We start from the raw sequence: 27,335 nt of genomic DNA on the forward strand, positions 1-27,335 counted from the left end.
CCATGTGCCTCTCATTGCCTTGACCTTCTCTTTGAAGACATAGGGGAGCTAGGTTGGGTGAAAGATATCCTCAACCAAGCACTCTCCATCATCAATTTCATCAATGGCAAAGTGAGGGTGGTTGCCATTTACCGCACCTACTCCGACCTTGAGTTGAAGAAGCCATCGGCCACTCACTTTGCTGCCATGTGGCTACTTCTAAAGCGGCTCTATGGTGTGCAAAACAAAATACAAAAGACCATGGTCTCCGATGAGTTTAAGAAGTGGATGAATGGAGAGTCCGCCGCTTCACAACAAGATGCAAAAGCCATCCAACAGCTTTGCTTGCGGGAGGAGTTTTGGCAAGAAATTAAGGGTCTTGTCATTGCGATCTTGCCCTTGTACAAGGCTCTCCGCATGACCGACATGGAAGGGGCAACTATTGGCCTTCTATGGCACTTCATGGAGGAAGCTTACAAGGAGATTGAGAAGTCTACAATCCTAGATGGGGCTCCCGATGGAACACGGTATAACTACATATTTATTATTACATAATACATTCTCTATATATCTAGATTCTACATGCTTGTTTCTCTACTTAGTACATTTCCTCTCTCTTCTTGTAGTGATTACCTCGAGGACTCTCCCAAGAGAGACGACATTCTCCTCCTAATCAAAAAGCGGTGGGATTGGATGAAGAGACCTATCCATTACTTTGCGGCTCTCTTGCATCCGGCTTACAAGAAGCCGGAACTCTTTGCAAATCAAGAGCTTATTGAGGAACGCAACAATTACCTCTTTAAGGTGCTAAAAGAAGAGGACATTGGAGCATTTCTCCAAGAGGTAATCAACTTTAGCGACCAACGAGGCACCACATTTACTTCCAACTTGTGTTGGAAGCGGTAACCCTTGGTGAAGCCTCTATTTTGGCGGGAGAGGTTTAGCTATCAATTGCCCACTCTCAAACGACTTGCTTTGAGGGTTCTTGGCCAAGTAAGCGACAAGCCTTAAACTTTTACATTTTGTACTTAATCTCTTCAACTATAGTCTCTTATAGCTTATGCCTCTCTTGATGTGTTTTAGGATTGCTCATCGGGAGCATGTGAGCGGAATTGGTCCGCATACTCCCTCATCCACACCAAAATCCGAAACAAACTCTCAACGAAGCAATTAGAGCGACTTATCTAATGTCGTTCCAGTTTACGGATGTTGCGCTCTATGCATGAGATACCTATGGCTCGACAGGTATAAATTATAATCACGACTCACGCAATTTTCTATACTCTAGTCTTTAATTAGTTTGAATATACTAATTATGTTTTCATTGTCCAATGTTGTAAATGTCAAATAGGTCAACGTGGATGAGCTCACACTTACGATTGACACTCTCAAGAGTGTCAACAAAGAGCAAGACCCTGAGGAGCAAATGATATTTCGTGAGCTCTACTTGGGCTTGAGGAGATTGATCGCCGGGTTTCTCGCACACGATCACGCAAGAAGGTCGTCATCCATGGAGTTACATCGGCTACAAGAGGTAGAGGTGCCAGGGCTACAAGAGGTAGAGGCAGAGCATCAACAACACCCATGGAGGCTCCTAGGACCTATGTGCGGCGAGGCTCCGGAAGCGGCTCTTGTGTGGCGGCCATCACTATGGAGGATAGAGAGCCTCGAGAGGGAGAGTATGATGATGAAGGCAACCTCATTAGTGATGGAGATTATGAGCCGTCATCCTTCGACTCTTGTGAGGAAGAAGATGATGTTGATGAACAAGGCTCAGAAGAGGAAGATGATGAGAGCACTAGTGACTAGTGACTAGATTCTAGAAGCTCTTAGACTAGTTCCTTTAGACTTTACTATTTAGTCTCTCCATTATGGTGTGCCACTTTTTGAGTACTTTGTAGCCCTTGCCACTTGGTCCCCCCACTTTTTTGTATCATCTTGAGTCTTGACTATCTACTTATCAAATTTCAATGATCATTTTGGTTTATGTAATGCTCATTCTCTTTAGTCTTTGAGTCTTGACTCTATACACTGTAGTATTGTAACTTGTAATCTATACAAATGTCAAGTTTCTTTAAGGCCTAAGCCTTAGACTTGAGAATTATTTGTTTTTTTAAATTTGAACGTACATAACATCATCGTACATCATAATTTTTTTTTTGGTTCGTTTAGTACCGCACATCATCGTACGCGTACAAAACGTACGGGACCGTACGAGACCACTATGGGTGTAGGTCCCAAACGTCATATGAACCTCTAGTGGGAAGTAACATAAAAGTTTTTAGGATCACTTGTGAGTCAGATAAGTACATACATCGAGCCTCCTCATCTCTGTTCACTACACTCAGTTGGTCTTGTAGCTTTTGAAATATTATGGCAATCATACTGATTTTCTATAGGAGCCATGTCATTGTGTAATCCTCCTGTATATCGACTGTCACTAAAAGCCCCATATTTTCATGTATCCAAGGTATGTTGATTTTGGGTTGATGATTTCAATACAGTCGCAAGACAGTTTACAGTTGCTTGCCTAAAAGGTGGTTCTGTAGGTGGACTATGAACAGCCTGTTCCATTCAAATTCAAGTGTTATACTTAACACAAATTTATGTAGCCACCATGCTATGTGACATTATTTGTTTTGATTGTGTTTCGAGGGTATTCCTGAAATGTGATTTTGTATATGCAGAGGAACAATGGTAAAGAATAAAGCGGAAGACACTGGCTTGTCTGACTCTATACGAATTGGATCATGGTATGCATTACCAGATTTATTACTGCGCGATTATCATATATCGGTGCCTTTAGATTACAACTCGTCGGATTCTATTCATATTGCTCTTTTTGTAAGGGAGGTTATTGCAAGTAAGTTCCTCTTAAATGCTTTAGGTGCTTGTGTTCTTTAACCCAGTCCACGCCTCGCATTGATTTTATTCTGCTTCCTCTGTATAGAGTTCTTCTAGTCTGGGTGATGTGGTATAGTCAGCAAGAGAGATAATTTAGGAGGTTTTTAAGATGCATCAAACGTCCAAAGCGTATTGTGAACAGATTTATTGGATTCTAACCAAATTGGAATCCGTCACTTTTGTATTATTTTTATTCTTAATTTGAAAGGTGATGAGGTGCTTACTATCTCTGAGATTTCTTAGCAATTTATCGCTTACCTAATTCTCTCTTGTAAATCATCAGTTTGTACATAAGGAGGTAATTGAAAACCCTCGGGGAAAGTAGAGTGTTTCTCAGTGATCTCTTTAATTGCTACAAGTATATATAGCTATTGAGCAAGGAGGCATCTAGGCGGAAGCAGCACCGTGTTCATATGCTATCTTCCATTCTGTGAAGCTGCATTGATTAAAATGTGAAGCTCGGCTCTGTCCTTTATTCTTTGTATCTACTATGCCTGGAGAAGACTGAAGTTACAGCTGCATCTCATGTCAGTAAATAATAGTCAGCAAAAGATGAAGCCTGTTTGGTGAACAACTGGTCTCGTCCATGGGGTAAGCTTTATTTGAATGGTAGCAAATTATGAACAAGATTAGATTTCAAAAGATAAGGACTGGCACCTTAAGCTTGTAAATTATGTTAAGATTGCATTATAATGCTGGAAGAGAAGCATGTGGGAAACACATATCTAAGTATAAACTGGTATGCTGCATAAGATGTCAAGGCTATCTGCGGTCTACTATGCACAAAAATGCTGCAATCCTGTACAGGTTATTATATTTGCAAGCTTAGACGAACTAAGGTATATTCATCTTTATAGCATACTATTTTCACAATGGCTGAGAGAAGGTGAGATAGCAAGGCAATTGCAAAATTGGGCTACATGCAGACAAGCTCCTTTGCACAATTTTGACATCTCTTGGTCTGTTGAGATGAAAATATCTTTGATATTCTGAAAAAAAATGGTCAGTGCAAGTGAGAAAATTGAAAATGCTTAAGACTTGATGTGTCGTGATCAACAGTCAATGTACTGAAAAGTTGCGAAGTTGCTAGGGGCATGATCTACAGTTTGGAATTCAGTCTGCAACTAATCACCTTGACATACCCCTAAATTGATAGTCTTTTACCATTACCTGCATCCATTTTGTCTTTTTAGAGAATGGATGCCCAGAGAAAAGAGTAATGTCCACACCTTTGTAGAGTATATCTACAAGTTCTTGATTCCCTCGTTTCCATGCCAGTAGAGGTCATTACTCTCACGTGTATGTTCTCCAACCCCACCAGTTATCTATACACCTTTGAAGTTGCTGGATAGTACCTTCACAGGACAGCTGAAAAGATGCAAACTCTCTAGGATCGTTTCTGGGGCAACCTTTGGCTGGTTTTTTTCTGGTTGAACGTCAAGAAGTCAAACTTGAAACAAGGGGCTTCATCACATAGCTGAAATTAAGGCTTCTTTTCTGTCCTCTATGTTTTTGAGAGTTACCAGCTTGGATTTGATATCGCTCTATATTGTTTACATGTTTAACTTTTAGTCATGCTTGCAGAGTAGAATTTGAATGCCTTCTAACATGTGTTTTGTCCTCGGAAGAAAAGCTGGGAAAAAGGAGCAGCGACTGCCTTATTTACTTTTCTTGCAAGGTGGGCCAGGCTTCCAAAGTCCCAGACCTCATGAAGCTGGGGGATGGCTGAAGAGAGCTTGCAAGGAATATCGTGTCATCCTTCTTGATCAGGCATGAAGCATTTGCAGATTTATTGTGGGTGTGTGCATGCCTAGATGTGTATGTCGTGTGTGCACGTGTGTATGCTTGAGAGAGAGGAGAGAGAAATGAAATGTTTGTTTTTGTCTGCAAATAACCCAAGAGACTATGAGACCAGAAATTACATCATGGGCATATGGTTTAAATGTCCAATACAAAAGACTAAAGTGACAAATGCTTAAAATGTAAACAAATGAGTAAGTGAACCAATATAACCAGCTGGTAGCATATCTCCTTAAGCCTGGTCTCCTGAGTAGGCTGCCACTGTTAGTACCATCACATAAACCCTCTCATGGGATGCTACATCATGACATCAAGCTCCTCCTCTGCAAAGAACGTCGTAGGAGCTGTTCTGTACTCTCGATTATGGCCTAAATGCAGCGATGGTAAATGTTTCTTTGGCCTTATCTGCAAGAGGGATAGGGGCGTTGAGATCTAATAATCTTTGTAGTTCTATGTAAGAGATTACCATGAACTGAAAAGTGAAGTGTCCTCGAGTTCCACTGACTCACTGAGGGATGTTGTTTTGGAAGAAATCTATCACTGGCCTCTATATGGGTCCTCTGCTAGAGCGAGTCTTTGTCTGCATAAAGCTAGCAAGAAAAGCCCAAGGCATCTTTGATCAGTGTAATCGATCACCCTTGATATAGGCCCAAATCCCTCTATGAAGGGGCAAATGAAATCTATCCCCGTCTCTCATAATATACCGGGCATCGACATATGTAATACTCCTGTTTCTCAATCTTGAGTCGTATAGCTGGCATATGCACTGCTCCGGAGAGGTCCTGAAGCTGTCCTATGGAAAATTAAAGCGTGTGTAAGAGGTGTGAGTTTATGTATGTTACCTGTAAAATGAATCCATCCTTAGTAATGTGAAGAAAATGCTCTGTGTGAAAAGCCAATTTTTCCTCAACTCTTGAGGAGTCACCCATGTCCTCTCTCTAACCTCTGCGTGAGATCTTGTCTGATAATGTTGGTGATGTCTAAACGTGATGAGTACTCCAGGCATGTGTGGGTGTATTTGCGTAAGGCAGAGTCCGAATTGTTTTAACTTTATGTTCTTCAAGCAATTTCTGCTACGGGAATATTTGTAGGCCACCAAGGACGGATACTTTTGATGTGTCATGAGGAAATGCAGGTGCTAAGCGACTCTCCCATAACGGAGTCTATGTTAGCCAGTTGAGAAGGCCTGATGGGTCAATTGCTTTAGAGCCAGAGGACATGCGTGCTGTTGCGACCGACTTTTATTGTGACCTGTTGTCAACAGAGCCTCAGTCAGAGCGTCAGGATGCATGCTTGCCAAGGCTCTGAGTTTGAGGATTCAACCACTTCTAGAGAGCATTATGCATGGGACCCAGACAGGTTTTGTCAAGGAGCACAGTATCCTTGATAACATCTTTACTTTTTGGGAGGCATTTGCCCTCGCACGCTTCCGTGGTGAGGATCTGGTGATACTTCTTCTCAATTTTGAGAAGGCCTACGATAGAGTTGACTGGGATTTTTTGGAGGGCACTCTACGCAGGATGGGCTTCTCAGATGCTTGGATCACAGCTCTCTACAGACGTGCACACAGTCCGGTGCTTTTGGCAGGAGGTAGAGGAGACCGTTTCATGCTCACACGTTCAGTCACACAGGGCTACCCTCTTGCCCTCTTCCTCTTTTTGTTCTATGCTGAGGCGATAAGTAGATTTTTGGTTTCATAGTAGGTTGGTCTACGTGGCTTAGTGCTCCCTATTCGGGGCGATGAGCTACTGGATGCTAAGTTTGTAGACGACTCAACTTTGTACTTGGAGGGCCAGAAGGCCAACCTACACAGGTGTGAGCAGGCTCTTGAGCCATTTTGTTGTGCATCAGACACACTGATCATTTGGAGGAAGACAGTGGCTTTCTCGGTTGGCAATGCTCCTACGCTTGATTGGCTGCCAGGTGAGGGTTTTAGATGGATCCCCCTAGGGACTGCAGTTCGATACTTGGGCTGTCAGGTTGGCTTTGACTTAGTCTCTTGAGCAGCAGATTGCTCCCCTCCTCCTGTCCATCATGAGGAAGCTGTACATTGGAGCTTGGCACGACTTTCTTTGGCAGGCAGAATTGTAGTGTCCAACCAGGTGTTGTTGGCTACTATGTGGTACATTACATCTTGTTGGATCTTTTCGAGCTCTTGCATTAGCTAGGTAGAGAGGCTGATCAGGAACTTCCTTTGGTTAGGGCGCGACACTCAAATAGCCCGGGCAAAAGTGGCCAAGCAGGTCATCACTCTACCTTGTTCTCAGTGGTGGTTGGGGATCATAGACCCAACACAGCAGAGCAGAGCAGAGCCCCTTTTGGGAAGTTTGTTGTCAGAGGACCGCTTCTAGGGGAGGAGCCCTGGAAGGAGTTTTTGCTTCAGCGGCTTAGAGCTAGAGTGCCTCAGGCAGGAGGCCCTTGGAGAGCTTCCATCAGATGGATTTTCACAGAGATGTGCAAAGTTGGCCTGAACAGGAGATTGGAGGATCGTTTTGCTGTGAGCTTGCTTCGCTCCTGAGAGCAACTGCGGAGAGGCGTGGAGCAGCAGCAGCCCACTTGCATGGAGGAGTCTCTGAGACAACCCCTTGTTTGGAGCCCCATAGTCAACACTCAGAGAGGCCACTTGGTTGGTAGTAGGCCTCATGTTTCTTGGAGTCCCATGGCAAAGGGTCCAACATGCACTTTAGGTGACTGGCTAGAGTTCTCAGGTTTGTCAGAGGAGCTTCAAAGCATCCAACTACAGGGCATGAGAGCATAGTTACCGGGGAACGCCCCCTAGTCCCCGTTCCGGCGTTCCGGGGGGGCAGTTCCCTTCCCGAACGTTCCGAAACGTTTGACGTTCCGGGTGGCCAGTGCAAACCGGAACGGCCGTTCCGGAACGTTCCGAACGCCCCCAAAACGTTCCGGAATGCCCCTGGAACAGCCAACGGCTACAAACAAATTTGGCAAAAATTGAAAAAATTGAAGTAAATGTTTGGGCTTCTTTTTGAAGTGTGCAAGGCCTCAAGGACTCATAAAATGCACCCCCCTCCCCCTTTCTCTCCACAAGCTAATCCTCAAGGCTCAAGCTCTCTCCCTCTCACACTCTCAAGATCTCTCCCTCTCAAGACTCACTCTCTCAAGGCTCAAGGCTTTAAGCCTTCAAGCTCTCTTCCTCTCCCTCCCACTCTCTCAAATCTCTCCCTCTCCCTCTCACTCTCTCGAGTCTCTCCCTCTCTCTCTCTCTCTCTCTCTCTCTCTCTCATCATCTAGTCATAGCAAGATTGAATGGTCTTCAAAACGAGTTTTTTGTGAGTATTATAGTCAAAGCACTCTAATACTCCTTGTATTTAAACACAAGAAGCTAAAAAATGCACTATTTGGGTGTTTTTTATACCTCCCGTTCCGCGCCGTTCCCGTTCCGAACCCCTAGCCGTTCCCCCGTTCCGCGGGGATCCCGTCGCCGTTCCCGTTCCGCGTTCCGGGTAACTATGCATGAGAGGGGTGCAGAGCATGTGTCAGGACATCACGGAGGCAGTATCAGCTGAGTGGCTCACATCTCTCGAGTCAGCAGCGCCCAGATGGATGGGGACCTTCACGCGACTGGAGGTTCTCATCGCTGTTCGGGCTTGCTCAGAGACTGTACCCTCTATGTTTTTCGAGTTACAGGGCGAGGGTCGATTACACAGAGTCTCAGTACATTACATCTTGTTGGATCTTTTCGAGCTCTTGCATTAGCTAGGTAGAGAGGCTGATCAGGAACTTCCTTTGGTTAGGGCGCGACACTCAAATAGCCCGGGCAAAAGTGGCCAAGCAGGTCATCACTCTACCTTGTTCTCAGTGGGGGTTGGGGATCATAGACCCAACACAGCAGAGTAGAGCCCCTTTTGGGAAGTTTGTTGTCAGAGGACTGCTTCCAGGGGAGGAGCCCTGGAAGGAGTTTTTACTTCAGCGGCTTAGAGCTAGAGTGCCTCAGGCAGGAGGCCCTTGGAGAGCTTCCATCATATGGATTTTCACAGAGATGTGCAGAGTTGGCCTGAACAGGAGCCTGGAGGATCGTTTTGCTGTGAGCTTGCTTCGCTCCTGGGAGCAGCTGCGGAGAGGCCTGTAGCAGCAGCAACCCACTTGCACGGAGGAGCGTCTGAGACAACCCCTTGTTTGGAGCCCCATGGTCAACACTCAGAGAGGCCACTTGGTTGGTAGTAGGCCTCATGTTTCTTGGAGTCCCATGGCAAAGGGTCCAACATGCACTTCAGGTGACTAGCTAGAGTTCTCAGGTTTGTCAGAGGAGCTTTAGAGCATCTAGCTACATGGTATGAGAGGGGTGCAGAGCATGTGTCAGGACATCACGGAGGCAGTATCAGCTGAGTGGCTCACATCTCTCGAGTCAGCAGCACCCAGATGGATGGGGACCTTCACGCGACTGAAGGTTCTCATCGCAGTTCGGGCTTGCTCAGAGACGACTGTACCCTCTATGTTTTTCGAGTTACAGGGCAAGGGTCGATTACACAGAGTCTCAGTAGAGGCCCCACAAGTTGCAGAGTGTTGTTTTCAGAGGATCCGAGTTGTGGGCATCTGTGGGAGGACTTGTGTCATAGATCTTGACCCAACAGCTCTTGAGACAGGCCACTAGAGGCTGTGGGTTTGGGAGAGCTGTCCACTGGCACGAGTGCAGTCGGATCCCGGAGAGTGGTTTTGGAGGGACCCCTTCTCTTCAGTCGACCACAGAGGGGTCCCCTTCTTTCAGTACACTGTTCGAAGACCATCCCATAAGAGATTTCATAAACACACCCTTCAATCCTTATAAATTAAAAAGGTATTCCTCAAAAAACAGGATTGAACAATTAAAAGCAAGTGATTTCAGTTCTTCTTTAACAACTGCAAAATAAGGTAAAAAAGGCCGAGCTGAAATATCAACTTTGCAGAAGTAGCCAATGCACCAATATGAGAAAGAATGGTGATACCAGCCTTGGCTAACAAAATGAAGTTAAAGAAAGTCAAAAGGAACTAAATCTTTCTTTGATAGCACTTTTATTAATAATCTGGTGAATGGGAAAGCAAAAGCTAAATCTATCTATGATCTACCACCAAGAAGAGAATCCTACTCTTCATCAAGATCATATTACGAAGATCTCTTTGCCATGGCATTGACATCCAAGCATCCCATTCCTTTCTCTTATGATGCATTACTTGCCAAACAAGAAGCATTACTCAAATGGAAAGCTAATATCAAGGTTAAAGAGCACACTCTTCACTCTCTACGGCGGGATAAAGTAAGAGAAATATGACCTACAACAAGAAACCAGCTCTCAACCCCGACATCCAATTCCACAACAGGGATAGCTGCTCCAATCATTTGGGACCGATCACTCCCAACTTCCAAGAGGCACATCAATTAAGCAACAAGCTCCCAGTATATGTTCAGAAAACACCTTTAACTTCTCATATATTGGGAAAGTATATAATACCCCTATTAAGAAAAAAGCCAGCTATGCTATAAATAGTCCTTTACTATCGATTAATTCTTGTGGTAACAGATTTAAAGAATGGTTCTCCAAAGAAAATATAAAAACCAGATTGAAGCCATTGAAGAAAAAATTATAACCCGAACCTCCGACAACCCATTCGCTTTCTGGGATCAAGAAAATCATATGATAACTCTTCCAGCTAGCCCTGAAGCAAACCCTACCAAGGCTTCACACCCAAGAATGTCTATTAAAGACACAGAGCTTTGCAGAAAGGAAATTGACGAGCTCCTACAGAAAGGAATAATTGAGCCCTCCAACTCAAATTGGGCTTGCAGAGCTTTCTATGTCAATAATCACAACGAACAGGAGAGGCAAAAAGAGATTAGTCATTGACTATAAACCTCTTAACATGCCCGGTAGCAAAGAAGTTTCCAATCCCTCTTCAAAAGATCTAATTCGTCGAATCTATGGTGCAAAAGTATTCTCCAAATTCAATCTCAAAAGTGGATTCTAGCAATTTAAAGTACATCCAAGAGACAAGTATAAAACTGCCTTTGTAGTACCTTATGGCATGTTTCAATGGATATCTATGCCAATAGGATAGGCAAATGCTCCATTAGAATGCCAGCTAAGAGTAGAAATGATTTTGGGCCAATTAAAGATTTTTGCTCAGTATATCTAGATGACATCTTTATATACTCAAAAAGTATGGAATTACATATTCAACATCTGCATGCATTCCATAATCTTCTAAGCAAAACAAGCTTGGTTTTATCATATGCAAAATGCAATTTTACACAGAAAGAGGTTGATTTTTAGGAATCACCGTCTGCAATGGATACATAAAATTACGGGAGCATGTTTTGCTCAAAATTGTCAATACTCCAAATCAACTAAATACTGTCACTCAACTTCAACAGTTTTTAGGATGCTTAAATTGGATCAATTGGAATAACCTATATTTGGCTCTTTGACAAAAAAGATAGGAACACTATTACAAAAGAATAGCCCCAGAAAATGGAAACACTCTCATAGTAAAACATGGAATTAATCAAAACGATCTGCAACCAATTACCTCCACTCAAACTCTCAGGAGCCGGTAAATTAATTCTTTACACCGATGCACCTCTTGACGCATGGGGATCAATTTTATGCGAAGCTATTGAAGAAAAAGAAATACAAGTGTGCAGATTTGTGAGTGGTTCTTTTTCTCAAGCAGAACAAAATTACCCTTCTGCACAACGAGAAATCCTTGTTGCTAAACTCAACATCAAGAAATTTCGGCTATTTCTTTTGGGAAAAAAAATTATTCTTCGCATGGATCTAAACAATTTCTAGGATTTCTCACTTCTAAGAATGCCAATGAAGACAAACGCCTCATACGATGGGCATCTTGGTTTGCGCAATGGGACTACCAATATGAACATGTCAAGGGATCCAAGAACATCCTTGCCAATCTGGTAAGTCGTCTCATCCTTGGAACCGAATTAATGAAATTATTAATCCATTTGAAGTCCACTAAGTTCCAACTGAAGAATACAAATTCTTCAACCATAAGAAATATAAAAATCCAAAGGAGAAACGACCGGACCAAAGCCAACAAAGATCGCAACTTCCGCCGCCCCGACAGATTGAACTATCTCATTCTAGAGGCGGGGTGGGATGACGTAATCGCTTACTTAAGCGTGAGGAATTTTACCCGTGACATATTCACTTATGTCATAACCTACACGGCTGTGCTAGCACTCATTGTTTAGAAAAAAGCGCGTGTGATAGATTCTCCATCTACCACTACCTTTTGACCTGTCCACCTTGTAAAGCAATAAACCACCATGGACCATTGACACCCACTAGCATAAAGTAATTCCCACTCATGTAAAGTACCTTACCCACCAAGGCGTTACCTTGAGCCTCAAGCCAAGCCTTTCTTATATGAAGGAGGCCACGCCTCATTGTAAATCCATCTTCGATTGAGTGCATCTTTAGTTGAGTCCTAGAGTCCATCCCTCAGTCTCCTCTCTCAAGTCGTGTCCTTCCATAACTCATAGTAAGCTTAGCCTATCCCTTGTACAAAGCTTTACTAATATAAGCTTTTCCTTTTGTATAACGATCCACTGCACACTTTGTGTATTTACCTTCTGTCTATGTTAATAGAAATACACTCCTTCCACCTGCAAATTCTTTGTGTGCATTTCTTGTTTTTGTGACAACGAGCAATAGTGTATAAATCTCTACTCGTCTCGAACTCAGAATGAAACAAGCTGCTTCGCGGCTTCCCAATATTCATACATACATACATACACACACATACAGACACAAAGAAATAATAGTTTGCAAATTTGATAGCAGCTCCTTCCAAAAAGCAGAGCAAAATTACACTTCTGCTCAAAGGGAATTTCTTGCTACAAGATTAAGCATAAAGAAATTAAGGCTATTTCTTTTGGGAAGAGTTTTCATTATATATATATATATAATAGAGCAATTATGAAAGAGAGAGATTAGAGAGAGAATGAGGGTTAAAGATGAGTAACTCCCTCCCAAAGAAAAATGTATTTTTGCTCAATTGAAGTACCTTAGGATTGAACTTAGCTACAATGAACCTGATAGTGAGTTAAAGTAAGTCACAACGGTAGATCATGCCAGATGTCATATGTCATGTGTACACATGCATAAACACGAACCAAAAGCACAAGAGGAAATCTGTCAGCATATGTTTATATATACAAGAGGCAATTTCAACCCATTTTGAAAGAAGATAGTAGGGCATTTTGTTGGTTGCATCTATGGCAAAGGGAAGAGCTTGTAACTTGAAGAGTAGGGCTGAATATTCATATTTTTGGGGTTGGTGCAGTAAAAACAGCTAGGTAAAGAGAGACGGAATGGGTTGCTTCAAGAAAGAGGGAAAGGAGATGTAGTGGGAAATGGTAGGGGTGGTGTGGAGGCTTCTTTGGATGATTTTGGGCAGAAATTTCATCAAGGGGGATCATGCTCAATTGAGCGAAAAAGGATTGTATTTATAGGTGAAGTGGCCTTAGAAAAAAAAAGAGAAAAGAGGAGCCTTGTGATAAGTGTCCAACCACATGCCAAAACACTTCCCAACTTTTGAAAAGCTTTGCAACAAGTGTTCTTTCGATGGTCAAATAGAGTGGACAAGTGTCCCAACTCTTGGAAGCTTTGCAACAAGTGTCCTTCCACGTGTTCTTCTAAAATCCTCCTCTTAGAATCTTCTAGAAACTTCTAGAACCTTACTTGTTTGGAAAACCGCTAAAAAAAAGAAATGTCAATATATGTATCAAATAAAAGCTCTTTCTGAGTACACCATGATTCTAGCTTTAGAACATCAATCCAAGATTCCTATGGAGAGAGAAACATATTCAATGCAATTAGACCACATGGATGCACATTGATAGTCTTTCATGTTCATACCATCTTATTCTCTGCAAAGGAGGATGACTCTTGAAATATATGGGAAGAAGCTATGACAAGCCAAGAGAGAAGCAAACACAACGAGCTTGAGGAGTAGCAAGAAAACTTGCAGAGCTGGAAAAAACTCTCTCTGTGCAAGAAGTCGATACGACATAGGATTCTCTGGGAAGGCGATACGAGCGATATGCTTAGGAACCTAGAGAATTTTGAGCGGAATGCTCGAGATCCTTAAGAACTCAGAAGTGAGCCAATTCTTCTTTTTTCATTCAGCGAAGTGTGAAAGAACTTTCCCTATCATCCACAATTTCACCGCACTTCTCTTTCAGAATACCCAGGAACACCAAGCAGTTTTCCCAAAAGAAGCACCAACGAGTTGTGGATTACGTGGCCAGGTATTGATTCACCCATTCCACCTTGTGGCTCCATCCTGAACCTTTCGGATAAACAAAATATGAAGAAGTTTGAAGAAGGATGTTTACTCGAACTTCGCGCAAACATAAAGATGTATCCGCAAGAAACTTTGTAGTGGATGGTAGACTCACACTGCAAGCTGAAAGTGTACAATTTAGTGTAAAGAGAGTAAGAACCATAGCACAAGGAATCATTATTTTTGTTGCCTCTCCTTGAAGGATGTGTTGTAATTCGGAGAAATTTTTCGAGTAGCGGAATTCTATCTAACTCATGAATTTTGAACAATTGACCCTCAACTCTAAGTGAGAGGGCAAGTCTTAGATCAAAGTTACATCTTTGAGGAAACCATAATGTCCGTTATTACTTTTTTGCACGAAATACAAATACGTCCCACCAACATCGATCACTCTCGGGTGTTTATGAGAGTAGAACTGAGTCTGAATTTCGTTTTGCTTGATAACATGGTTTGGTTAATCACTCCGAAGAGCATGACTTGATTTGGTATCCGCTAGTTGTCCCCCATATTACCTACTACTGCAGTTAGGATACTATGAAGGAGCCATTTGAGACTTTGACCTGTCACAAACGGGAGCGCATAACATTTTAAAATACATTCGGATAAATAGGATTTATCACTTATTACTGAAGCCAGAGGATATAGAGAGAATTAGATAGAGAGAGAGATAGAGAGTGAGAAGATCGACACAGTATTGGGGACCAGAAGATGGGCTGGTCCTCCCCCCGTAATAGTATCTTTATTATTGAGGAGAAGTCTATACAAGCACTTGAACCGAACGTGTTACCACGTTCGTTCTAGAATAAGACTTGATGGTTCCCGGAAGCCTCAGCTTCCGATTCCTAGGGAAAACCCTATTCCAAGGAACTTCGGTTCCTTATTCCAAATCCTTGAGAACCAAGGTTCTCGCCTCTGGATCTCACCTTCCAGACTCAGGGCATGACATCCCTGCAACTCTCTTTCCCAACTCTGTTTTCAGAGTCCTCTTCCCGCAGAACAACCCCGCTTTCTCGGACGCGAAGTCCTTACTTGGGAATCTCAACTTCCGGATCACAACTCGAGAGACTACCTCTCTCCGATCCGTGGATCTACTTCCCAAACTTGGGTACGAAACCCTTGGGTTGATCTGGCTCTAGTTCCTCAAAGCGCTTTCTCCTGCAGAGGCTCATGCCTTCCTCTGCTCCTACTCCCTCACGAAGAGGAAGTACACCTGCAATCAAATACTCAGAGATCATAACATGAAAATTGTTACCTTCAAAGTCTCGACGCTCGAAACGCAACTCGGTTCTCGAAAAGCAATTCCTCAGAAGAGATCTCTACATAGAAAATCCTCTCTTCCAATCCTACACACAAAAGAGGCGTGTTCTCGGGTTCCTTCTCGTAAATCAGCCCCGTCTACGATGTTTATGGGCTGAAAACAGAGAAAAACAGTAGCTTGTCGCGATGGAAACACGCTCCGTAGGCACTTCTTTGCGAGGGAACTCGCGCACTGGGTCTTGGAGACATCTGGTATACTTGGGGCAGCCATGGGCATCACCGGCAATGTCTTCTTTACGGCTGAAATCTGCAGCAGCATCTCCTCCTTTTGAAAACTGATCCCCTCCTTTGAGTGAGGGCATGTGATGCTTTTCTAGCTCCTGGCCACGACATGAATAGCAGAGCATTCGCTGCTCGCATAGAGATCGCAACTGTTTTTTTTTTCCCTTTTTTTTTCCGTTGTTCCGCCAAAAAAAAGAGAGAAAAAAAACACTGGCTGATTTGTTGCCTTATTTATCAGATGGCTGCCCACTTATCAAGTGGGCGGCCGGCGATTTTAAAAATCGTCCGAATCTGCCCAAAAACCCAGGCGTCCCTGGATGCAATCACATACACAGTTGCAACGCGGACATAGACTTCCTCGCAGGAAAGCATTTGCTTTCCCAAAAAGCATCTGTTTTTCCTCAAAGTTTCCTATGAACCCATCTTCATTCAAGTGCTTGCTTTTCCTTGTGCACAATTCCAACACAGTTCGGAATTTTCTCCTGACTATGGATATTCCCTTTCCAATGCACCCGTTACGCACCTTGTGACGCATCAAGAATACCCAACACTTAGTCCTTTCCTACCGAACTTACGGTACAATCTCCTTCGCGATGCTCTATGTCACCCATCCTATGAGGCATCAGAGATGTCCGTCCCCGGATGGTCGGATACTTCTTTCCGATGCTCCCTGTCACCCATCCGATGTGAGGCATGAGAAGCACCCGTTCGTGGTGGCCTTACAGATATTCCCTTTCGCAGTGCTCCCGTCATTACGTTGAATGACGCACTAGGAATACTCTGTACGTGGATGTCTCCAGTGAGAAAACCCTCTCACTTAAAATTTCAATAATTCATTTAGAATTATTTTTTCTTGGTGTTCCAACTGAGAAAACCCTCTAACTTATAAATCCAATAATTCATTTAGAATTATTTTCTGTCAGATAAAGCCAGGTTAGCAACATCCTTGTCACTTATAAACAGTTGTCCAGAACTGTAGAGGTCCAACTGAACTGCCGGGGAGAACCCGGAAAGATTCCAAATCTTGCTCAATAGTGAGTTGAGCTAGTCCTTTCTGAAAAGAGAACTTAAAAATTAAATTAAACAAAAATTCAATAATTCACTAGTTACCTTACCGGTTTATGTTGTTCCTCCAGTACCTCGAGGATATCCTTCACCATTCATCAAACTAACTAGCCACGTAAGAACTCATCATTCATGTCTTTTCCGAGAATCTGTTAACTCAATTCCACCACCTTAATCCCGAGAAGATTAATCCTCCTAGAAATCAATCTAGGTCTTTGCCCTTGCGCATAACCTTGCGCTTTTAGTCCTGAGGATATTAAACCTCTTGTATCCTCTCGCATAGGGCATGTCGAGAGCATTAAGCTCATGTGAATCTTCCTGTGGTGGCAAACAAAGTGTGCCATCTTACCAAAGTAAGTTCTTATTACGGAGCCTTTGCTTTGGGTAGGCCAATTGTTATGATCCAAAGTTTCCTTATCCGAGACTCTGTTAACTTGATTCTGTCTTCTCAAATTCGAGAAGAATAATCTTCCTAGAAATCAATCTAGGTATCTGTCCTTGCGCATAATCCTGCGCTGTTAGTCCAGAGGGTATTAAACCTCTTGTGTCCTCCCACATAGGGAATGCCCAAGTCATAGAGCATTAAGCCCGATGTCTCTTTCTTTCACAAACAAAGTTTGCGATCACCTTAAAGAAGGTTCTTGTTCCGGGCCGTCGCTCAATGTAGGCGGACGGTTCCAATCTGAAGATTCTTTGTGCACGGTGGCACTTCCTTCCAATCTTTTCCTCCTGCGAGTTATTACCACCAACAGTGTTTTCCCGACGCCCATTAGCGTCTCTTCCTTGCAAGCATCAATGACGACTTGCAAAATCTCAGGCAGATAGGATTCTAGCCATAGCATTTTCTGAACGTACGTTCAAACCCGGTTCACAATAGAGCAAACCCTCTTTGATTCTTAGGGATGTTCTCCCATATGTAATTCTTACCATTTTGAAATGGTTGGCGAACTATATTCTTACGAACATAAAAGTTCGAATTTATTTTAATAGCGTGTAAATGCTACTTGACCTTCTCATGGAGAAACATATACCGCAACCAAAAGTTGCTACTGTAATTGTAAAAGCACGTAGCGTACTCAATGATCAACGACCTCAGAAAACCTCTTGTTCGCAGAGAAACTCACATTCCTTCTACCGAACACATCTCAAATAGAGATTCTTGTGTCGGAATATCCTTGCGCGCAAAAAGGCGCTCAAGAGAGTATAACAAACTCTGGTCCAGTTCCTTGGCATAGGTCTGCATCTTTGTGTATTATCCATGTACTCAAAGGTGTACATAATTCTTAAGCTGTGTGGTGAACCTGGGAAATTTCCTTCCCTTCGTAAAATCCTTAGAGCGAAGACGCTCAACCTGACGATTCCTTGGCTCGTTCTTAGAGCAAAACCCGCTCATCAAATAAGCTAGGATTTCAATCCTTGGATTCCTCTAGCACAATCCGTAGCAGTCTCTTGCTCCTTTACTCATAAAGAGAGCGTTCATTCACTTGTGCTAAAAGCACTACCATATCTTCTTGGGTAAGGAGTGTTGGTTCATAAGGTACTCAAGCTTTGTCAAAGCTTTTCTTGCTTGAAATCGCGGAATGACTCCTTCCTTTTTACCGTCCTACCCGCAATAGCAGGTAATTTGTTGGAGAACTACCGGATACCAGATCAATAGTTGACCTTTCGGCTAGTTGAGCAAATCAATTCATCTCAGAAAACAATGTTTCAAATTGATCCTACTCTCATAAATACTCGAGAGTGATTGTCCTGGTTAGACACATGCATATCTTGTGCATAAAAGCAATACGCAATTTATGAATTTCGCAAAGATTTAACTCTGATCAAAGACCTGCCCTCTCACTTAAAGTTTTGAGGGTCAAAAACTCAAGAGTTAGATTGAATTCCCTTACTCCAAACTTTCTCCGGATAGCAATGTATCCTTCGAGGAGAGGTAACTAAAATTCATTATTTCTGTGTTCAATGGTTCTCGTCCCACTGCAGGGATTGTATTCTATGTACACTAAGGTGTACACTTTCAACTTTTATTGCTGACTCCACCATCTTCTGCTGCAAAGTATCTTGCATATGGGTTTACAAAATTCGGGCAAAAGTCTTACGTTAAATTTGTTCATCTTTCCTTCCTCAGAGAGGATCAAGAATGGAGCTATCTTGGCAAGAGTGAACCACTACTTGCTTTGACTCGCTCGTGTTCCTATTGGGCAAACCAATCCCAATCTTCTTGGATGCCTTCCTCAAAGCATAGAGGAAAAAAATTTGTCGAAAAATTCAGCCCTGAATTGAATCCAAGTCTTGTTATAAGTTCCTTGCAGAGCTTTGGTATACCACCAAGTACTTGCAATCCCCTTAAGGAGTTTGGTCACATGCCTAACCTTCTTCGACGCTTCTGAGAAATTGCCATTTGCAAAGGCAACTTCAAACTGTCGAATGAAAGCGGTAGCTTTCGGAACATCTTCCCTTCTGTCAAAAGTATGAAACTTGACTGGAGTGTTCTGAGGTCTAAAGACCTTCTTCATATCCTTCCCTAATTATTTCTTGGCTATGGTTCTGGATTGATGTTCATGGATATTTTCTGAGTTCTGAAGTATCTTGAGCATTCCGCTCCTTGGATTCTCTAGGTTCTTTGAGCATCATGCTCTTGTCGCCTTCTCAGAGTATCCCAAGTCTTGTGTCGACTTCTTGCAGAGAGAAAAAAAATTTCCAACTCTGCGAGCTTTTCCTGCAGGACTTAGGTTTCCGCCTGCGTACTTCTCTCTTGGCTTGTCATTCCCGTATCTTCCCAGAGTCGTCCTCCTTTACAGAGAAAGAGAGATCATGCTCTGATACCACTGTCACAAACGGGAGCGCATAACAATATAAAATACATTCGGATAAATAGGATTTATCACTTATTACTGAAGCCATAGGATATAGAGAGAAATAGACAGAGAGAGAGATAGAGAGTGAGAAGATCGACACAGTACTGGGGACTAGAAGATGGGCTGGTCCACCCCCCGTAATAGTATCTTTATTACTGAGGAGAACTCTATACAAGCACTTGAACCGAACGTATTACCACGTTAGCTCCCGTCATTACGTGGAATATGACGCACTAGGAATACTCTGTACTCGGATGTCTCCAGTGAGAAAACCCTCTCACTTAAAATTTCAATAATTCATTCAGAAATATTTTTCCTTGGTGTTCCAAGCGAGAAAACCCTCTAACTTATAAATCCAATAATTCATTTTCTGTCAAATAAAGCCAAGTTAGCAACAGACCACGAAAGCTTTTACTAAGCTTGAGTACCTTCTAAGTTTTAACATTCGTCCTTGATCAAGGAAGTTATGGTAGTGCTTACTGTACAAGTGAATGAACACTCTCTTTATGTAAGAAGGAGCAAGAGCCGGCTATGGTCTCTACTTGAGAAATTTCAAGATCAAAATCCCAGTTTGCTTCACGAGCGATTTTGCTCTAAGATCGAGTAAGGGATCATCAGGTTGAGCGTTTTGGCTCTAAGGATCTTACGTAGGAAGGGAAATCTCTTGGATTCACCAAAGCTCTAGCATTGCATGAGTATTATGTATACCTTCGGGTACATGGATAACACATGAAGATGTAGACCTTGTTCCCAAGGGGAGTCGACTACCAGTCGAAATTTTTTTTGCTCAACAAAATGAAATGAGCCAACTTCCTTTTCAAGAAGTGTAATGGAATTTCGCATACTTCTTTTCAACGCCTCTTTGCGCGCAATGATATTTTGACACGAGAATCTCTATTTGAGATGTGTTCGGTAGCTCTGAGTCTCTTCTAAGGAGGGGTTTCTGATAGTCATCGAGTGCGTTATGTGGTTTGACCACTAGAGTAGCAAGTTATGGTTGGAGCATATGCTTCTCCAGAAGCAGGTCGAGTAATATTGGCATACTGCTAGTATGAGCATGAACTCTCATGTCATGAGAGGATGTTCGGCTCAACGTTCCAAGATGAAAGAACCACCTTAACCATGTATGTAAAAACATCCCAGAGATCCAAAGCAGGTTTGCTCTAATGTAAGGTCGATAGGTAGGATATATACGATACGAAAAAACGATAAAAAATGTTGTACAATATGGGTAATCAATAGGAGCACAAAAAATTCGTGCAATACTAATTACAAAAAGACGCACATGTCTACTTAGGCATGGTTGCATACATGTAAGTATGCATGCATACACACCAATATACATGCACACATAGGCATGTATACATACATATGTCTACAGTCTAATATACATGCGTGTATCATGTATGTGTGTATTGATGAGTATGTATAAGAAGCAACTTGTACGTTAAGTACTAGTCCTAGTAGGCGTATTTATTATAAAGTACGGGAAGAATGATAAACACGAGTTTGGAATGCAACCTTGGTCTAATGTGAACAGGGTCGAACATCCGTTCAGAGAATGCTATGGCTAGAATTTTATCTACCTACAATTTTGCAAGTCGTCAATGATGCTTGCAGGATACAAATTCTTGCTGAGATTTAGCCAATATTCCATTGTCCCAAGGAAGACAAGCTCAAACAAGATGGGGCAAGACACAAGAAGTGTGATATTCTCAAGCCAACTAGCACAAGATTACGCAATCACAGATACCTAGATTGATTTCTCGGAAGCTTATTCTTCTTTAGCTTGAGAAGGCGGAACTGAGTTAATTAGATACTTGGATAAGGAAACTTCCAATCTGTTGGAAAGACCTGAATGACGAGCTGCCTACGTGACTCTAAGAGCAATGGTTTTCTTGGGATTTTTAAATTGTCGGAGTAAAAGATGTCCTCGAGGAATTAGAGGAAAAATAGAGATTTCTCCCAATGGAGTGAAGTATCAAATCTTGTTTCGAACGAGTCCAGTAATTTGAGTTTTTAAGTTTTCTCTCAAGAAAGATCTAGCTCAACTTACCATTGAGCGAGATTTGAGATTTTTTCTAGCTTGCCCCGGTCGTTCAATTCAACCACTACAACTGAGGACAACTGTAGTGGTTTATAAGTGAGAGGGATGTTGCTAAATTAACTTTGTTAGAAAGAAATAGAATTTCAAATGAATTATCGAAAATAACTGAATTTATAAGTGAGAGGGTTTTTTGCTTGAGACCTCCGAGGATAGGTATTTCTAGTGCATCATTTAGAGGAGCACGGTGAAAAGGAATATCTATAGGCCACGAAGAATGGATACTTTTGATGCGTCACATTGGATGGGTGATAGAAATGGGTGATAGAGAGCATCGAGAAGAAGTATTTGACCATCTGGAACGGACATCTCTGATGCGTCATGGGATGGCTAACATTGTAACAAACTTGGACACTCCAAGTCAAGAATCAACCGCGACAGCACCAAATAACCACTTCAAAACAATTCACAGATCACAATAGATTTGCACTGGCCCGGCGGAGTTCCGTGCCTAGAGATATTGGCCCCAAAGATTGGCGCCCCTTTCGGTATTTCTTTTTGTATTAATCAATCATCAAAGTACAAGAGAGCGGTTAGGGTTTCACTCTCAGACTCTGCGTCGAGATGCTCTGAGAAGTGAGGCCCTCACCACTAATTTAAAGGTTACAAGGGATGCCCAAAAGCAGAGCCCCAAAAGCTTTTAAAATCAAAAGCATCAGTTCTCTCTCTCTCTTAGAGAGTCTTTTCTCTTTTTTTTATAAAAAAAAGCAAAAGCAAAATTCGCGTCGCTCATCATTTTCCATTTTTAAAAAAAAATAAAAAAAATAATCCGCATCCGCGATTTCTGGAATTTAGGGTTTTTGGCAAAAATTAGGGTTTGCAGGAATTTTAGGGTTTCTGGCAGAAATTAGGGTTTCTGCTGTCCGCCACGTCATCACTTTGTGACATACCCCCCTCTTGAAAGCATTGTAATCGACCGCGATTACGCCTGCAAAACCGACAAAAGCCATAAACCGTCTTAGCAGACACTGACTGCTAGTACCTACGTACGAGGAACGCACATCTAGCACATGTACAAAATCGACAGTCACATCACTCGACATCATAGGACACCACATGACATTCAACATTCATTCGGATCTTAGACCATGATTTATCGGCAATGTAGCTAGCAATCACATCTAGGTCCAATCGGGACCTCATCTATGTCCGATTGACTAACCCCTATTGCAACCATGTCTATTCGAGATCAATCAGACCAAAATGCTGCAGTCATTTCGGCTATCAGTTCTTGCACTCACAAGAAGTCAAGAACAAATCAGTATCATTATCAGGAATTCCATTTCATAAAGTCATCCAGCAGAATACTGTCAGCTCTCAGTATCCCTGAAGCTCAAAGAGACATCAGTGACTTTAGTATCAAAATCAAGGCATCTGTTGACAAGGGAGCGGAGTGACTCCCCTCTTGTGCATCCCACTGCACCAGATCTCCGGCCAAGCTGAATTCTGGGTTCCGTTTGGAGTAGACTATGCTAAACCGAAACATCAAGGTAAAGTTTCACAATCCGAGGAGTATCTGCTAGGTCCTCCTCCATCCACTTCGCATCAAATGCAGGAAGGTTCTTGAACTTAACCAAGAACCCGCCTTCGGACTTTACCTTTCTTCGTATCGTTATGTGCCAAAATCTGTTCAGGAACAAGGACTTCCTCGTTTTCTTCCACTTCGGGTTGCTCATCACGCTCCCCATCATCAGGCACATCACCCTTAACAGGGTTCAAGAGACTCACATGCAATGCATTATGAATCCTCCAAGTATCTCGCAGTTTCAATCGGAAGGAGACATCATTTATCTTGTCAGTGATCTGGAAAGGTCCGTAGTATCGCATACTAAGCTTTGGAAAAAGCCTCTCCTTTCCCTTTTCTTTCGTAGGCGTGCCTTCTCAAAACGTAAGAGCACCCAATCATCCTCCTTCAATTTCAAGTCGCGACGATGGAGATCCGCTGCCATATTCTGTCGTTCTTGAGACTCCTGCAAAGTCTCGCGAACCTTGGCAAAAGCCGTATCCAAATCTCGCGAATATTCATCCGCTTCAAATTTCTAATCTTTCGTGCTCAGGAAGGATGGATCCTTCGTAGCACTTTCAACAATCTCACATGGCGTCTTCCCCGTCGAAGAGTGTATCGTGTTATTGTAGGCAAATTCCACCAAAGGTAAGTTCTTTTCCCATTGAGTCTTCTGATGCGAGATACAAGACTTCAATAAATCTAAAATCACTGAATTGGCAATCTCAGATTGCCCGTTAGTCTGCAAGTGGAACGATGACGAGAACTGCAACCGTGTGCCAATGTTCTCCCAAATTGCCTTCCAAAACAAACTCATAAATCTGGGGTCTCTGTCGGAGACAATCGTCTCAGGCGTGCCATGTAATCGGAAAATCATCATGATCATTCTGTATTCTCGGGACAGATTGTTTTCCTAGGGGCGGGTGGGTATGGGTAAAGGCTGTAACAATCCGTGTGCTTTATGCCTGTTAAACTTGACCTTCTGGCATACCAAGCAACTGCGCACAAACTCTTCCACATCTTTCTTGAGTCTCGGCCAAAAGAAATATCTCTCTACCCCTTTTATGGTGGTAGCAATGCCGCGGTGACCCGTAAAAGGTGGACAATGGCATTCAGTCATAACCTTTTCCCCCAACGGCTATGTAACGCACAACATAGTCTTTTTCATCAAGTAGCCTTCCCGAAGGGAGTATCCAGCTACTATCTCCCCATCCCGTATCCGTGTGAAAATATTTGCAAAATCTGTATCTGCGGCATACTGATCGACCATATCCTCGAAGCTCCTATGATGTATCGCGGAAATAGCCAGAACCAACGGTTTCCGAGACAAAGCATCTGCCACCACATTCTTATGTCCCTGCACATGGACAATCTGGAAGTGGAACTGTGACAAGATGTTCGCCCACCGCATCTGTTTTTCCGAAAGCTGCTTCTGTGACAAGAAGTAGCGCAAACTCTGATGGTCTGTAAAGACAGTAAAATCCGCTCCGAGTAGGTAATGCCGCCACTGAGTAAGAGCATGGATAACCGCCAAAAGCTCTTTCTCATAGATCTGTGTTGTCATCTCCGGCCTAGAGAACAAACGGCTCTTGTAAGCTATGACATGGCCTTCTTGCATCAAGACCGCACCCAGACTACGACTACAAGCATCACAATATACTTCAAATGACTTCTGCAAGTCCGGCAAAGTCAAAATAGGTCCCGTAGTCAATTTCTCTTTCAACGTCTGAAAGGCAGTCACCTCTATGGGTCCCCACGAAAAAGGTACTCCTTTCTGTGTCAAGGTATGCAAAGGGGAAGCAACCTCTGCAAACTTTCGTATGAACCGCCTGTAGTACGAACACAGTCCCAAGAAGCTTCTAGCTTCATGGACATTCCTCAAATCGGGCCAATCACGGATAGTCTCTATCTTGGCCGGGTTCATTTGCACTCCTGCTGTTGACACAATGTGTCCCAAAAAGTGTATCTCTGGTAGGAAAAATTCACTTTTCTTAGCATTAATCACTAATGTGTGATCTCGTAATGCCTGAAAGACCTGAAGCAGATGATCTCTGTGTTCTGCCTCATTCTTGGAGAAAACAATGATGTCGTCAAAGAAAGTGCCAACAAATAGCCTGTACTCTCGAAAAATCCTATCCATCATCCGGTTAAATGTCGCAGGAGCATTGGTTAAGCCAAAAGGCATCACCAAAAACTCAAATAACCCAAAAGTCGTCCGAAAAGCTGTCTTGTAGACGTCTCCCGGTGCTATTTTGATCTGATGATATCCACTCTTCAAGTCAATCCTGCTAAAGCATGAAGATCTCTGTAACCTGTCGAGTATATCATCGATCCTAGGAATCGGAAATCTGTTCTTGATGGTGATTTTGTTGAGAGCTCTATAATCGATGCACATTCTCCAAGATCCGTCTTTCTTCAAAACCAACAATACTGGAGAGCAATACGGTGAAGTACTAGGCTGGACAAGACCTTTTTCCAAGAGGTATTTCACTTGGTTCATAATCTCTTCATTCTGTGCTCGGCTCACACGGTAGGGTGGCCGGTTCGGTGGTGTACTACCAGGTATCAGATCAATGGTATGATCTTCAGGACGAGCAGGTGGTAACTCTCCTGGCAGGCCTTCTGAGAAGCAATCGGCGTGAGAGTGTAGAAAATCTTGGCGTTCTTTATGAAGTTTAGATATATTTGTCCTATCATCATCACTCCACTCTTTCATAAAGATCGAGTAAACAAACAGACTGGATTTCATTAATTTTGAAATGGCCGAAGCCGATATAATAGGGACAGACTCGCCCTTCAGTTTAATATCAAGTACAATTGTTCTGCCCTTTTCTGTAGTCAAAGTCGCTTTTCTTGCCCGATAATCGACCACGGCGTTGTTCTTGTGGTACCAGGGAATCCCTAAGAGAACATCACAACCCTCCAAAGGCATTATGAAGAAGTCCTCATGCCCCAAATACCCCTGACAATGCAACCGAAGTTTGCCAATGACAGGTGTAATGGCTACGTCCCTGCCGGGTGCCGCTAGAACTGCCTCTGCAAAGTGGTCCCATCCGATCGGGAGTAATCTCGAGCCGCGCCGCCAATTCCGGTGAAATGAAGTTGGCCTTGGCTCCTCCATCAAAGAAAATCAGGGCCTCTTGATCTTTCACTTTGCCCCAAGCTCGGCAAAGTTCTGTACTCTCATCCATGGTGTCGGGATCAGTACCCACACAATCTGGAACCAGTCCTGTTTTCATCTTGCCTTTTCGTACATGGTCCTCAGCTGCTCTCGAACTCTCAGGCCTTTCGTCGTCCTTGTCATTCTGTTCTTTCTGTGCCTTTTTAGGGCACCTCGCGGAGATATGTCCAGTTTCCCCGCATCCAAAGCACTTCCCCTCCTTGATGTAGCGAGTCCGCTCTTGAGGAGTAAGTCGGGGTCGTGCATCCTTTTTCTCTGGGTTGCTCTTTCTTTTTCTACTTTCATTCCCAGAAGTCTGTTCGGTTCGTTGTGTCGTGACCTCATCTGTGGGGTAGGTCAGACTGCCAGAGTGAATTGCAAAGCCCCGCTTCGCATGACTCATCAACTCCTGAATAGAAGCTGACTTCTGTTCCAAGCAGTAGTCTCGGATCTCTGTAGGTAGACCCAATGTAAACTGCTCAATCTGTTCTCTGAACGAGATCTTCTTGAATGAAGAGGCAGGTAGAAAAGAGTTCCGAAATCTTTCACAGTAAGAATTCACTGTATCGCTCTTGGTCATCTGGAGATGGTTCCAAGCAGCTCGTATATCTCGCTCAAACTCTTGAGTCAACCAAGAAGAAATAAAAAGCCTCTTGAATTTCAGCCATGTAATTGGCACAGTCTTGCTTAATAGAAGCGTGGACCACCAAGTGCGAGCATTCCCCTTAAAATAAGAGGCAGCTCTCCGAATCTTGGAGTGCTCTGAATAGCGTCCTCCCGCGAAAGCGATGTCAAACTGCTGTATAAAAGACAAAGCCTTCGAAGCATCTGAGTATCCTGAAAAGTATCAAACTTGATCGAGTGGCCACCTTCCTTAAACTCTCGGACTTTCTTGCTTTTATCTTCGAGAAAGTCATACTGGTTGGCTTTGTAAAAATTCTTCTTGTTCGCATAAAACTTTCCGTCATCGAAATCTGAGCTGTCTGTAGACGAGTCCTCAGTAGAACTGTCAGTCTCTCGGCGAGATTTAGCCTTCTTTGCCTTTCTCTTGCCCTTTCCAAAGCGTTGCTTCTCGCTTCGCTTTTTACCTTTTCTGTCTTCTTCGCTCGAATCCGAGGAGCT

The 27,335-nt window shown here is 43.1% G+C and overlaps 1 protein-coding gene across 4 annotated transcripts in view; it reads left to right on the forward strand.

Moving 5' to 3' along the window:
* LOC147419295 (alpha/beta-Hydrolases superfamily protein) overlaps positions 1-27,335 on the forward strand; it is a 149,097-nt gene that overhangs the window by 19,605 nt on the left and 102,157 nt on the right. For 3 of the 4 annotated variants that reach the window (XM_086505412.1, XM_086505409.1, XM_086505408.1), the window contains exons 2-3: positions 2,667-2,842; positions 4,517-4,653. In XM_086505412.1, the coding sequence (XP_086361538.1) occupies positions 2,667-2,842; positions 4,517-4,653 (313 nt within the window). Of the gene's footprint in view, positions 1-2,666; positions 2,843-4,511; positions 4,654-27,335 lie in introns of all 4 variants that reach the window. The other variant, XM_086505410.1, reaches the window with a different exon arrangement.

The sequence above is a fragment of the Adiantum capillus-veneris genome, chromosome 29 (genome assembly GCF_014529385.1).
Source record: "Adiantum capillus-veneris isolate H3 chromosome 29, ASM1452938v2, whole genome shotgun sequence".
In the NCBI taxonomy this organism is placed as follows: Eukaryota; Viridiplantae; Streptophyta; class Polypodiopsida; order Polypodiales; family Pteridaceae; genus Adiantum; species Adiantum capillus-veneris.